This window comes from Candida dubliniensis, chromosome 1, assembly GCF_000026945.1.
Source record: "Candida dubliniensis CD36 chromosome 1, complete sequence".
Classification (NCBI taxonomy): domain Eukaryota; kingdom Fungi; phylum Ascomycota; class Pichiomycetes; order Serinales; family Debaryomycetaceae; genus Candida; species Candida dubliniensis.
Genome location: NC_012860.1, coordinates 2,584,849 through 2,597,418, shown reverse-complemented (window position 1 = coordinate 2,597,418; position 12,570 = coordinate 2,584,849). Strand labels below are relative to the sequence as shown.

At 34.2% G+C, this 12,570-nt stretch overlaps 8 protein-coding genes and 1 pseudogene across 8 annotated transcripts, besides 1 other annotated feature; 4 read left to right on the top strand and 5 right to left on the bottom strand. All coding sequences in view use genetic code 12, as the record gives it.

Annotated features, from left to right (window-relative positions):
* Positions 1-1,351: 1,351 nt before the first annotated feature.
* On the top strand, positions 1,352-1,573 carry CD36_10990 (conserved hypothetical protein; the record flags this gene model as incomplete). Its single annotated transcript, XM_002417695.1, has 1 exon — positions 1,352-1,573. One exon carries the CDS (start codon positions 1,352-1,354, stop codon positions 1,571-1,573), a length of 222 nt encoding a protein of 73 aa, XP_002417740.1.
* Positions 1,574-1,644: 71 nt separating this feature from the next.
* On the bottom strand, positions 1,645-2,442 carry CD36_10980 (conserved hypothetical protein; the record flags this gene model as incomplete). The annotated part of the gene is made up of 1 exon (XM_002417694.1): positions 1,645-2,442. One exon carries the CDS (start codon positions 2,440-2,442, stop codon positions 1,645-1,647), a length of 798 nt encoding a protein of 265 aa, XP_002417739.1.
* A 790-nt stretch (positions 2,443-3,232) lies between these two features.
* Positions 3,233-3,703, top strand: CD36_10970 (annotated as a pseudogene).
* Positions 3,233-3,703: a sequence feature (S-adenosylmethionine synthetase, fragment pseudogene, putative;~Similar to S. pombe SAM1;~Similar to C. albicans SAM2;~Similar to S. cerevisiae SAM2).
* A 206-nt stretch (positions 3,704-3,909) lies between these two features.
* On the bottom strand, positions 3,910-4,695 carry CD36_10960 (DGPP phosphatase, putative; the record flags this gene model as incomplete). Its single annotated transcript, XM_002417693.1, has 1 exon — positions 3,910-4,695. One exon carries the CDS (start codon positions 4,693-4,695, stop codon positions 3,910-3,912), a length of 786 nt encoding a protein of 261 aa, XP_002417738.1.
* A 387-nt stretch (positions 4,696-5,082) lies between these two features.
* Positions 5,083-6,789, bottom strand: CD36_10950 (glutamate decarboxylase, putative; the record flags this gene model as incomplete). Its single annotated transcript, XM_002417692.1, has 1 exon — positions 5,083-6,789. The coding sequence occupies one exon, from the start codon at positions 6,787-6,789 to the stop codon at positions 5,083-5,085; it is 1,707 nt and encodes a 568-aa protein (XP_002417737.1).
* A 1,182-nt stretch (positions 6,790-7,971) lies between these two features.
* On the bottom strand, positions 7,972-8,448 carry CD36_10940 (nascent polypeptide-associated complex (NAC) subunit beta1, putative; the record flags this gene model as incomplete). The annotated part of the gene is made up of 1 exon (XM_002417691.1): positions 7,972-8,448. The coding sequence occupies one exon, from the start codon at positions 8,446-8,448 to the stop codon at positions 7,972-7,974; it is 477 nt and encodes a 158-aa protein (XP_002417736.1).
* A 713-nt stretch (positions 8,449-9,161) lies between these two features.
* On the top strand, positions 9,162-10,016 carry CD36_10930 (DGPP phosphatase, putative; the record flags this gene model as incomplete). The annotated part of the gene is made up of 1 exon (XM_002417690.1): positions 9,162-10,016. The coding sequence occupies one exon, from the start codon at positions 9,162-9,164 to the stop codon at positions 10,014-10,016; it is 855 nt and encodes a 284-aa protein (XP_002417735.1).
* Positions 10,017-10,458: 442 nt separating this feature from the next.
* CD36_10920 (conserved hypothetical protein) lies at positions 10,459-11,595 on the top strand (the record flags this gene model as incomplete). The annotated part of the gene is made up of 1 exon (XM_002417689.1): positions 10,459-11,595. One exon carries the CDS (start codon positions 10,459-10,461, stop codon positions 11,593-11,595), a length of 1,137 nt encoding a protein of 378 aa, XP_002417734.1.
* A 58-nt stretch (positions 11,596-11,653) lies between these two features.
* Positions 11,654-12,556, bottom strand: CD36_10910 (conserved hypothetical protein; the record flags this gene model as incomplete). The annotated part of the gene is made up of 1 exon (XM_002417688.1): positions 11,654-12,556. One exon carries the CDS (start codon positions 12,554-12,556, stop codon positions 11,654-11,656), a length of 903 nt encoding a protein of 300 aa, XP_002417733.1.
* Between the last annotated feature and the right edge of the window lie 14 nt (positions 12,557-12,570).

Genomic DNA, 12,570 nt, shown 5'->3' with positions numbered 1-12,570 from the left:
TTTTTTTTTCTAGTTGGATAGTAAATGGTGGGGGTGAAAAGGGAAGGAAGGACCTGGTAGGAATAGTGGAAGTAAGTTTATGTGAATGATTAACTAGAGGAATGAATGAAATAATTAAACAATTACAATGGAAGAGGATGAGAAGAGGGGGGAAGGGGGATTTCCATTTCTAATTATTAAAAGTAGAATTAGAGAGATCACAAATAAAAGAATCATATTCTAATTTTGGTGATAAGAATGAAATTACTCATATTCATTCATTCTGTTAATAATCTCTTCTTTAAAATGAGTGTAAAGCAAGTCGTGCAATTAAAATCAAATCGGTTTGTTTCATTTTGAACAATACTTTCTAGTTTTAGTGATCAGATTTTCACTTAGTTCCGTCTTTGGCATAACAATCCAAATTATCAAAAAACGAACCAAATACTTTTTTTTATTTGGTTTCTAGTAGTCTATCAAACTGACTCTATGAAAAAAACGAATGGAAGTCCAACTTCCTTGACGAGTTTGGAAGTCCTTAAACAGAGTTTAGAAACAAAAAGGGCCCTAAGAGTGTATCCCTGTAAAATTGATAAATAATACTATGGTTGCTGGTAACCACCGGTAAACACTATTGTTGACCCCTCTCTACATTTTCTTTTGTCCTTGTCGTCCCCTCTCTGCCACTACCACCACCAAAAGGCTTAAAAGCCTTTGTTTAAATATTACCGTTCGGCAAAATTACTCTCAGTTTCCACCAAATGAAACTAACCATCTGTAAGTTAATGTGACACAAAGTACTGGTAGTTTTCACGGGCTAATAATAACAATAGTCTTGCATATAATAAGATAACAGTTTTTCAAATTCTTTTTTTGCAGATATTAAAATTACACCCAATCATAATTACGAAAACTCCTTTAACGGTGCATAAAGTTCTTTATCTTTGGCTTATCAAAATCTGGTTGTTTGCAGATTGTTTTCTTTTATTGATTTTTTTTTTAGTTAAGAACTATATTGGATCTTCACTAGAGTGGCTGATAATTGGTTATAATTGGATTGAACTATAGTTAAGATCTTGATGATATTTGGGTAGTTGGGAAAACCTTGGCAACAGCATTGATGGCAGGTGGTGATGTATCTAGTGTTTCCATTGGCACAGGTTGGTAGTAGTTACAATCTTGAGTTATTTTTTGGGGATAATAGGAAGCTACTAGAAGGAAAACAAACATGAAGAAATAGTTGGAATATCTTTTCCCTCACAATTTGAGTTTCTCATCTTCAAAAACATTCAGAAGAGAGCAAAAAAAAAAAATACAAAAAAACAGCCAACAACCAATTTCCTTCTTCCTTCATTCTATTTACTCAAGAAACATGGCTGATAAAATTAAAGAAAAAAATCAATACCATTTATTGAAATCAAAATATCCTGGTGTTGGTGATCCAGATACTACAAGAGAAGAATTCTTAACCACTATACATAATGATACAATTGGTGCTTTGGCTCATCACCACCACCTACTTTTATACAACTCACTAATAACAAATGAACATCCGTATCAATTAAAACAAAAGTTTATACGAAAACTAAAATAAACAAAACATAAAACAGAGTAAGAAATGACTACGTAGTAAATGTCTTTGTTGTTGTGGATGTTTCAACTAGATTATTCGGTGACGGTTTCTTGCACTTCAACCAATAATGGAGCTCTTTCATCAGAAACATCTCTGACGCCACCAACAACCAAGGCAATAAAACTCCAAACTGTTAAAATACCAGCAATAACAAAGGCAAAGATCCATTGGAGGGCAAACACTTTGGTTGCTAATTGTCCAAATGCCAAGGCAAACATAAGATATGCATTAGTGAATCCAATAGCCCAATCATTGAATAACAATAAAAACACACCTGGAACAAGAAGGAAATCCCAAATGAACACATTGGCAAGAATTCTACCAAACAATTTATGAATGTGGAACATGACGGCCCCATTCCAAAACAAGGCAAACATCACCCATGATAATGGCATGGCAGCCAAGGGAACATGAATCAAAAACCAATTAACCAATGGTTTAACAGCAAATGTCTTGTGAGCAAAATACAAAATCAACAAATTGAAAAAATTCAAAATCAAGACGATTTCACTCCAGATATAATGACCATTGGAGAATAATTCCGACCAAATATAGATGAGCACGTTGAAAATGGGGAAATGCCATCCTACCAAACTAATAATGGATAATCTATATTCATCAGGGAAAAAGATTTGTGCTGTGTAGATGATTTGCCAAAGATATAATACCCCCCAATAAATAAACAATAAAATATTGCTTGCGGTGAAAGGAGTATAAGCAAGATCACCTTCTGGAACTCCGGAATATTTTAAAGTACCATAAATAGATAATAATAATGTAATTATAGTAACTGCCTTGTAAGTTCTTAACTCTTCAATTGAATATGCCATCGTTATTTAAGAATCAGCTAGTTTTGAAATGAAAAACAAAAAAAAGAAATGGAAGGAAGGAAGGAAGGGGGGGGGGGGGGTTTAAAAAACAATACTTTTTATGTGATTTAAAGGATAATAAATAGAAAATTTCCAAAATAACCTGACTTGGGATTGGAAAGAAAACAAAGAATAAATTGCAATAATACCAATGATTAAATTTATCGAGGAGGAACAATGCTAATTTATACAAAAAGGAATTAGAGATGTAATAAAACTGATACTTTTTTTATTTTATTGTTCTTAATTGGATATGTGTATATGGGGGTAGTAAAATAAAACCTATAGCAATCATAAATTTAAATTAGTATTCGATGGACTCGAAATTATACACCACAAAATCAAAAATAAATTGTAAGGCAAATGGAAGGAAGGAAAGGAAAGGAAAGGAAAAAGGGGGAAAGAAGAAAAAATGGGAAGAATGGATATAAGAAATGAATAGAATGACATAATTTCGAGCCACTTGATTAAACGAGATGATCAAATGATCTAAACTCAATCCAGTACTTTAACTCCCCTTCTACCTTTCCCATTTTGTCTACATTATTCTATACTTTGACAATATTAATGTTACTGTAAAATTTCTTACAATTATTCTCGAAAAAGATTTTCTATGGAAGAAATTTTCGAAAAAAATAAAAAATTATAAACACCTCGTAGCATTGTTTCAGTAATCAATTTCTAACGGTAGTATGGCTCCTTAAATTTGATTACACAGATTATTTTTTGTCATTTTATTTGTGATAAGTGATATTATGGGACGATAAGATTATCAGGCAGATTCGTTATTGGTGGTCCACAAGGTGATGCCGGTTTAACTGGTAGAAAAATTATTGTTGATACTTATGGTGGTTGGGGTGCCCACGGTGGTGGTGCTTTTTCTGGTAAAGATTTCTCCAAGGTGGATCGTTCTGCTGCTTATGCTGCTCGTTGGGTAGCTAAATCATTGGTTACTGCTGGTTTAGCCAAACGGGCTTTGGTCCAGTTCTCCTATGCTATTGGTGTTGCTGAGCCATTGTCTATCAATGTTGATACTTACAACACCTCCGAATATACATCGGATCAGTTGGTTGCTATCATCCGTGCTAATTTTGACTTGCGTCCTGGTGTTATTGTTAAGGAGTTAGATTTGGCTCGTCCTATTTATTTCAAAACTGCTTCTTATGGACATTTTACAAACCAAGAGAATCCTTGGGAGCAACCTAAGAAATTAAAATTTTAAAAATTGTAAAAATCCATAATAGATTATTTTAATAAAAATTATTTGTTTGTTCTTAGAAGTATAGACAGATATTTAGCAATTTACAAGACTGGTGATAAGAGAAAAACTGGCCGGTAGTCAACTCTTTCGCGCGAAGCAGTATTGCGGGTGGGGACCTACTAATAAAAACGCTTCTAAAATATTAACTACAATAAACACAAACTTATCTAATCCTTATAATCTATCGGCACGTTACAGCCCTCATCACTCAACGAATTGAAATATTTGTAATAAAATATGATAGCAAACACAATACCAATGGCACTACCGAAACCAACATCGAAAAAATGATGACGATAATCTTGAGTTCTAGTCAATGCAATATAAGCTGCCACTAAAATGGGTAATCCTGCTATTACAATGTAACCGACCAGTTTACGTCTTTGAATCAATTTAAATTGTCCCACCAACCATAATGACAAATATAATAATCCTGCAAATGCCATTGAAGAATGTCCTGAAGGAGTTGATTTTAGTCCATCCGATAGATACATTGGACCCAATGGTGAAGTACAAACTTCAATTCCCACCAATTTATTTTTTGGAGTTCCCTTCTGTGGCCCACATCGTTCTAAAAAATCTGGTCGAGGATTACTTATCCAACATTTTAACACGTCTGTCAATACTGAAGTGACACAAACACTTAACCATAGTCCTAAACAGGATACTTGTAAGATATGTAATTTTTCAAAATTGGATTCTCCTAGATATAATGAAATCAAACATATTATAAGAGTCGGGATTAACACTGAATACAAATACAATTGGTTATCGGTTACTTGTTCTTGAGTTGCAAACGGATGAGAGATTGTTGGGTCATTGATATAAAATTGACGTGAAAATGGTTGAGCTACTTCAGTTACTTGGAAAAAAATGATAACTAAAAGGATAACAACGATCCAATCGGGAATGAATTTTTTAAACTTGGAAGAATTGAAGTAGACTTGGGGCATTGAGAGGGTATTGTGAAAACTTTTACTGAGAGTCCAAGACCATGTCAAATCTTGTTGAGTTTCTTTTTTTGTTAGATCTTTTTTGGACGCGTGGTGTTGACAATCAGGCATATTGATCCATAGAGATAAGTAAAAAATAGAAGCATGTTGAAATCTGTTTCAATGTGCCACTATAATTGATTGACAGCCTAGTTACTACTTTATAAATAGCAAGAAAAGGATATTACAAAAGTGCTATCAGAAGAAGTTCTAGTTCTCTCCACTGGAAGACGAAATACAGAAATACTTCTTATGACTATATATCCTATAACCACTCAAAAGAAACAAAAATAAAAATAACTATAAAATAAAAACAAAAATATTCTTAATCCAATAGCTGGTAGAGATCTAACAAGTACCACGATAAGACTTTTTATTCTTCCCGGATTTGTGATTATCCTTCTTGTGTTTTTCTTCTTTGACTTCAGAAACACCACCAGAGGCAATAGCAGCCAATAACTTATGAATTCTTTCTCTATTTTCAACATCAGTGTGCTCACCACTTGTTGAAACATAATCAGTAATGGAATCAGCAGCTTTGATCAAAAGTTCGGTAGCATCGGTGATGTCTTGAATTAATCTCTCCAACAAATTCAAAGATAACGAGTTACGAACAACAACTCTCAAAATCTCCTTGTCGTTCTCAGATGGAGGCAAGTGGTAGTTTGGAATAATATAACCTCTTTTTCTTAACAATGTTGACAACAATTCTTGAGGCAATTCAGGGTACTTGTCTCTAAACTCTTTGGAGAATCTGAATGCAACTACAGGCAAACCAGGCTTGAAATCTTCATTAATAGTATAAAGCTTAGAATCCAAATGTTTGTCATCGACTTCTCTAGTGAATTGAGCTTTTCTTTCTGATTCACTCAATTTATGGTGAATAACCGAGACAACCTCAAAATATTTACTTTCCTCCAAAAATTCCGACAACAACCTAGCATTGGTCATGCACCCATCAAAGATTTTGGCATACCCTTGTCTGCCTAAAGTTAAAAAGTTGTAGTATTGGGTAATGACAGGGAAACCAGGTCTAGAGAAATTTAAGCCAAATGTTTCTTCAACACCACCGAGATAATCCAAACTAAAACGCAACTCTTTGGGCAACAAATCAGCATCTTTCCAGATCACCCAACCCAAACCAACAGAAGTCAACCCAAACTTGTGACCAGAGGTATTAATCGAATCAACTCTAGAGACAGCAAAATCCCATTTCAAATGGGGGAAAATAAATGGTGCAACAAATCCACCCGATGCTCCATCAACATGAATTCTGATATCCAATCCACGTTCTTTTTCAACTTCATCTAATAATTTCGAAATTTCTTCAACAGGCTCAAATGCACCAGTAAAGGTAGATCCCATAATTACAAAAATGCCAATTGTGTTTTCATCAATATTTTCCTTGATTTTGGAAACATCAATCAAATGACCAGATTCTTCGGTGACAGGAATTAATCTGTTTTCTACATCAAAATAACAAGCAAATTTTTCCAAGGCGACTTGAGCACATGTAGCCATCAAGATATTTGGATTGGCAGTAGATTTACCTTCAGCTTTTCTTTTCAATTGCCATCTTTTCTTCAAAGCCAATCCAGCTAACATTATAGCTTCAGATGAACCAGTTGTGGCTGTACCAATAGAATTAGTTACTCGGTTACCAGTTACATTATCTACTTTCCCAGGGGCACCCCACAAGTTGCTTAAAATAGATATACATCTGGTTTGTATATCTATCAAGCTTGGGTACTCGTCGTTATCCGCCAAGTTTTTGGTTAAGTTATCTTCGATTAATTTCAAAGATGTACCATCAACATAGGTGTTAACGAACGAGGCCAAATTCAATGTGGGGACCCCATCAAGAGATAATTCTTGGGAAAGATATTTATAAATCAATTGTTCATTTGATGAGTTTTGTGGGATTTCAAATTGAGGAATGTTCTTGTGGGAATCAAATGCATCAATGAATTGATCTTTACGCAATTGGGCTTGTGGAGTTTTCTTCAAAATTTGCGTTTCCAATCTCAATGCATCAATGTGTTTACTTAAAACCATATTTGTATAAATTGTTGTTTTTTTATGTTGTTGAAATGATGAATGAATGGATGAATGAATGAATGGAACAGTCAATCAATTGAGTTGTGGTAACTAAAAAAAAAAAAATTTAAAGCCTTATTTATATGTATTCATTTCACCACCACTCCTGGATGGGCACAAATTAAATTATTGGTGTTTCCCGTCCATTGTCTTTGATTGCTCTAGCATCATTTAGCTCTACATACTTTAATTTGCTTCGTTTAGTGCCAATTTTAGTTCCATGTATATTCTTTTTGCTTCTTCTAGCTTCCTTCTACATTAGCTTATTGTTCCAACTGGCTACGGCTTTTAATCGTATCTTTCAAAACTATACTTTACAAACAATCGTAGAAAAAACTACAATGTTAATGATGTAAACGGCAAACAATTAATTGCTTTGAAACAGGGCTTTGATGCTGACATAATTCCGACTTAGCCATGTGGCCTCTTTTTAACCGACCATCACAATTATATACTTAACAGTATAGTTATAACCGAACGATTTAATGGTTCACAATTTCTAAAATTATTGAACAAAACTGATTTCCTCCCTCCCAAATTCTTCCAGACATCTATGAAATAACAACATCAACATTTGTGACCACTTACACTACAACTCGCTCAAATGAAGAGCTAAAAAAAATCTGATTGTACAAGTAGGTTCAGTGGGGCCATTCTACTCCAGAGACCACTTTTTTTTTCTTGAAAAAATGAATATAATTATGGAGTTATTTGGATAAAAAGTTGTTAATTATTAAGATTCTCTTGGTAAGAAAAGAATATTTCATTTTGTGTCATGTTGTACAAATTTCCCAAATCGTCCAGACTTTGACAAGCAAATGTGGACCTTAGTAAACCAGCGCCAGCACGTGACGCATGAAAAGCAATTACTTTTCCGTCTTTTTCTGTTTCTGTTTCCCTAAGCTAAAGTTTATTAAATTATATACACAAACTAAACTACAAGGATATAAAGTTATAAATTCATGATTATGAAAAATACGTAACATCAAATCTCCCGGAGAAAAGAAGTCGGTATACAAAACAAAGAAAAATACAAAAAAAAAAAAGTTCAAGTTTCTTTACTTTCTTTTATTCCATTTTCTTCATTAGTTGAACACAGTTCCTTCTCTTTTCAAAATATTATACCGATTAACCTAACATTTATTCAACATCGTCAAATTTTTGGTCAACCAAGTCTGGAATATCTTCACCACCGGCATCAGCAGCAGCAGCGTCAGCAGAACCAGTGTTGAAGTCTTTTGGAGTTTTACCAGCTTGGATCTGTTCAGCCAATTGTCTCAAGATTTCCAAGTTTTCAGCACCCAATTGTGGTAAGATTTGTGGAATCAATTGAGTAATATTCTTTTCTTGTGGATAACCAGTGAAGGCAAAAGTGTTAGAAGCTGGAGCACCTTGAACACCAACTCTGTTGAAATGTAAAACTTTACCATCTTCTCTAAAGAAATTGGCTTCTTCAACACCTTCAATCTTGGTAGCTTTCAATTTACCTAAAGCTTCAATCAATTTGGTGTCATCTTGTTCGGTCTTGATGTTCTTTTTAGCTTTAATTCTTGAACCACCAACCTTTTTAGCAGATGATTTTTGTAATTTGGCTAATTTTTCTGGATCGACTGGCATGGTATTCTATGACGATTAAACGAAAAAAAAATTATTAAAACTTTGATTCTTGTATTCTACCTATCTTAAAACAAGAAAGAACACAAGATTTTCACTTCCTTTTTTTGTTGAAAAATTTTGGTGGTTGAAGAAAGAAAAAAAAAAAAGTTTTCAGCAATACAATAATTGAAATGATACACACGACCTAAATATCCTGTATATAGGCAATACTCTTGAGAATTAGATCAACCATCTATGGTACCACATATATTCTTCATTTGGAATATAAATCTTGTTTAAGTACATATGGGATGGCAATGTAGATGATTGTGTTTGTGTCAAAGGTTCAAGATGTTACAGTGAAATATTTGAAATCACATCTGTGTTGTGTGTGTTGGTAATGTCACTGATTCTTAGAAGCATATATCACCGCAACAAGTTGTAGAACAACTCGTAATTTATTTATTTTTTGTATAGTGAATAATGGATTTCATAAAGAATGGATATTTCTGGGATATAAGCGAGGGGTTGGATTAAGAATATAATAATAAAGACCAAACCAATTTTAAACCTGCAATGCAACAACAACGACAGTTTTCTGTTTTTGGTTAACTATCACGCACCCCCATTCTCCACTATTATCTCAACAACAACAAAAAAAAAAAACTACAAATTTTCAGCATTAAACTTTTTGACATAAAAAACAACCACTAGTTATATACTACTTGATTGTCATGACTTTCCTCAACCCGTCCTCAATAGTTAAATATACACAAAGTAGTCAATTTCATGATTTCATTCCTGACTGGATAGTTGCGACTGTAACAGTAGTATTCTTTTTTTCAGTTGCAGAGACTGCACTTCCATTCCAAAGGCAGTTTTCCCTTGATGATTTGACTATTTCCCATCCATTTGCAATTAAAGAACGGGTTTCTGGAATTTTGTGTATTGAAATTGCAGCATTTGTTCCATTATTTGTAATTCTAGCATCATTATTAGTAAAATATCAACATGGGGCATTTTCTTCCCATCAACAAGCTTTGCACTGTCTACAAATTAGTGTTTTAGGTTTGATAATATCATTGAGCTTAAATGGAGTGATCACAGATATACTTAAAATTTGGATAGCTCGACCAAGACCTGATTTCTTGGAGCGTTGTGGTCCAGCACCAGGAACACCATTACACCAGTTGGTAGACTCAAGTGTTTGTACTGCACCTTTGGGCAAAGCTTTGTTGGTTGATGGTATGAAATCAACGCCATCCGGACATTCTTCGATTAGTTTTGGTGGGTTGTTCTATTTAACATTATGGCTATCGGGACAATTTAAGTTATTCCAGAATAGAGAATCCCTGCGATACGTTTACAAGTATTTCCTTGCATTTTCACCATTATCATTAGCCACATATATTGCATTAAGTAGAACACAAGATTATCGACACCATTTTACTGATATAGTGTTAGGAGGGGCAATAGGTATCAGTTTTGCCTGGTGGTCGTACCATCATTATTTCAACAGACTCGTTTCAGAAGAGTCACACAAGCCTATAGATTCCGAAACCTTAACTGAACTGTTGTTACCACATTAATTATCAAGTAAGTATGTAATACCATAGAAACTGCAATGCAATGCTCCTTTTTTATCTTTTACCTGTTCTGGTTAACAAATAAAAAGAGTATTTTTGATTCTATTAGGTCTGGTTTCAAGTTGTCGCAGAACTAAAGCTGAAACAAAAATCTGAAACCACTCCAAAAATGTAAGTTGCAACCAAAAAAAAAAAAAAAAAAGGGAAAAGAGAGATATGAAAATAAAAATAGAATAAACTAAATCTTCACGTCGTTGGTCAATTAGCTGCAAAATGCAGGTGAAAATAACAAACTTAAAACACACCTGCATCACGATTGTTATAGTTTATTGTTACAAATAACATACACCAGGTGTTTATAAATTAGTCCTGACGACACTATATGTAGAGAGAAGTTTTACTATGGTTTTTATTTATTCTTATGCATATTCTTCAACAATAAAGAATGGAGATTGTTGGTAAAAGAGATGATGGCGATACTACCATTTACATGACATTAACATCTACATCAACATTGAATAGCAAAAACATTCCAAATACAAACCCTACAAATGTTATACAGATAGTATCTTGGGTAACACAAACTATTGAGACAACTATCGTTACATCAACTCCAATATTGAGAACACCATCTACATCCCAAACTACTACTTCCACTTCCAAAGATATTTCAATGGTATTAAGTGCCACTGAAACAAAAAGCACAACTCCCTCATCTAGTGCAGACACTACTTCCTTGTCATCACCAACAGCATCCAAAAAGGTTGGTGCTGTCTCCACTATCCCTATTCAAAACAGCTTCAGTGATGTGTCATACTCTACCGGTAATCGGTCCTTACAAATTGGCTTAGCAATAGGTATTCCAATAGCAATATTTTCCATCTTTTTCATTGTATTAGGAGTATGGTATTACATTCGTGAACGTAAACGGAAAAGAAAAACACTATCGTTCAATGAAAAATATTACAAACCTAGAGCAAGCGATGTAACATTGACTGCTGATAAACCTTATCCTATCCTTTTTTCTCCTGGGGCATACTTCAAGGATGAAAGACAATACGAGTTACCCCAAAAAAGAGATCAGTTAACAAGCAGATTGAGTAAATCCTTCCCTATACGAAGAAAGGAAAAGGAGATATCAAGCTCAGATAATTTTGCCAAGCGAATGAGTGTTTTGACCCCAATTTTTTTGAAAAAGTTCAATTTAAAAAAAGCTAGTCATGAAAACAATGAAACCGTAAAACCACAAGTATTGAGTATTCCAGAAAATCGTTTGGAGAATTCCAGAAAGCCCACAGACAATCTCAATTTGCCACCAGTTATAACTATAGGCAGCAGTGGACTAGATCCGGTGAGAGGCGGAATTAGCCCAGAACAGAGTTTATACACTGTCATTCGATCATACAACAAAAGTCTTGGTGACGAGTTGAATATTGAAATAGGAGATAAAGCAGTGATTTTGGAAAAACATTCTGACGGCTGGTGTAAAATCAGATTGGTTCGTATGGGCAAAGATTACTATAATCACCAATTATCTCTGGATATCGGCTTAGTCCCTAAAATGTGTTTACAAAAAATCTAAGCAAGCCAGGTCGTAACTAAAATGCTTTATACATATTTGTATTGCTCTAAATCATATTTTATTTAATATACTTTAATACAATAGGCACAAATAGACCGCACAATAAGCCCACAAATTTTTCCGGTATTGTATGGAAAAAAACTGAAGTAATCGTAAACAGAATGAACCACATGACCAAAATCAAAACAGCTATTACCTCGATTATTGTTCGAAGAGTTCGATTCAGGTCCATTTTTGTATCACCAGTTGTGTTACTATAGGGTACAGTATAACGATTACTGTTTTCTAGGTCAATCACATGGTTCGGAAAGTATCCTGATATCCATGTTACATGATTCAAAAGCAACAGCCATATCAATAAGCTGCTGGAAATTAAATAGGTATAATGACTGGAACTATCAAATGGGTCAGTCCACACCCCACCACTTCTTTCACACGCATACTCTCTGTATATACCACGAATGGAGCAAGTTGCACCAGCAATAACACTTATTCGCTCAAAAATCGGGGATCCAAAAAACCATTCTAGCAAAATCACAATCCAAATAGTGTTGATCAAATATATTTTGGTATAGAAAATAAGAATGTCCTTGTTTGTGTCTGGTAAATATGCGCTAAACGCAACTAGCAACCAGTATAACGTAGTAAACCACAAGTAACCATTATTACTGACAAGGTACTGTTCCAAAAATCTGACCAAGAAAACCTGACCAATATACTTGTTATACTGCTTGAGCAACAAGGTAAGGGGAATTGATCCAATGTATACTGTCGGGTATATTAGTAATGATATATTATAAGGTGTCAACTTATATCTAGTACTCATTTTGCAGTTGTGGGTAGTAGTCAATATATTCGAACATATTCCCAAGAACGCACACCGGAAAATCAAAACAACAAGCCAGAAAACAAAAACCCGCATAAAAACAAACCCCACCCGTGTCACGTGAACTAGGGTCATTTGTACTTGCAGGG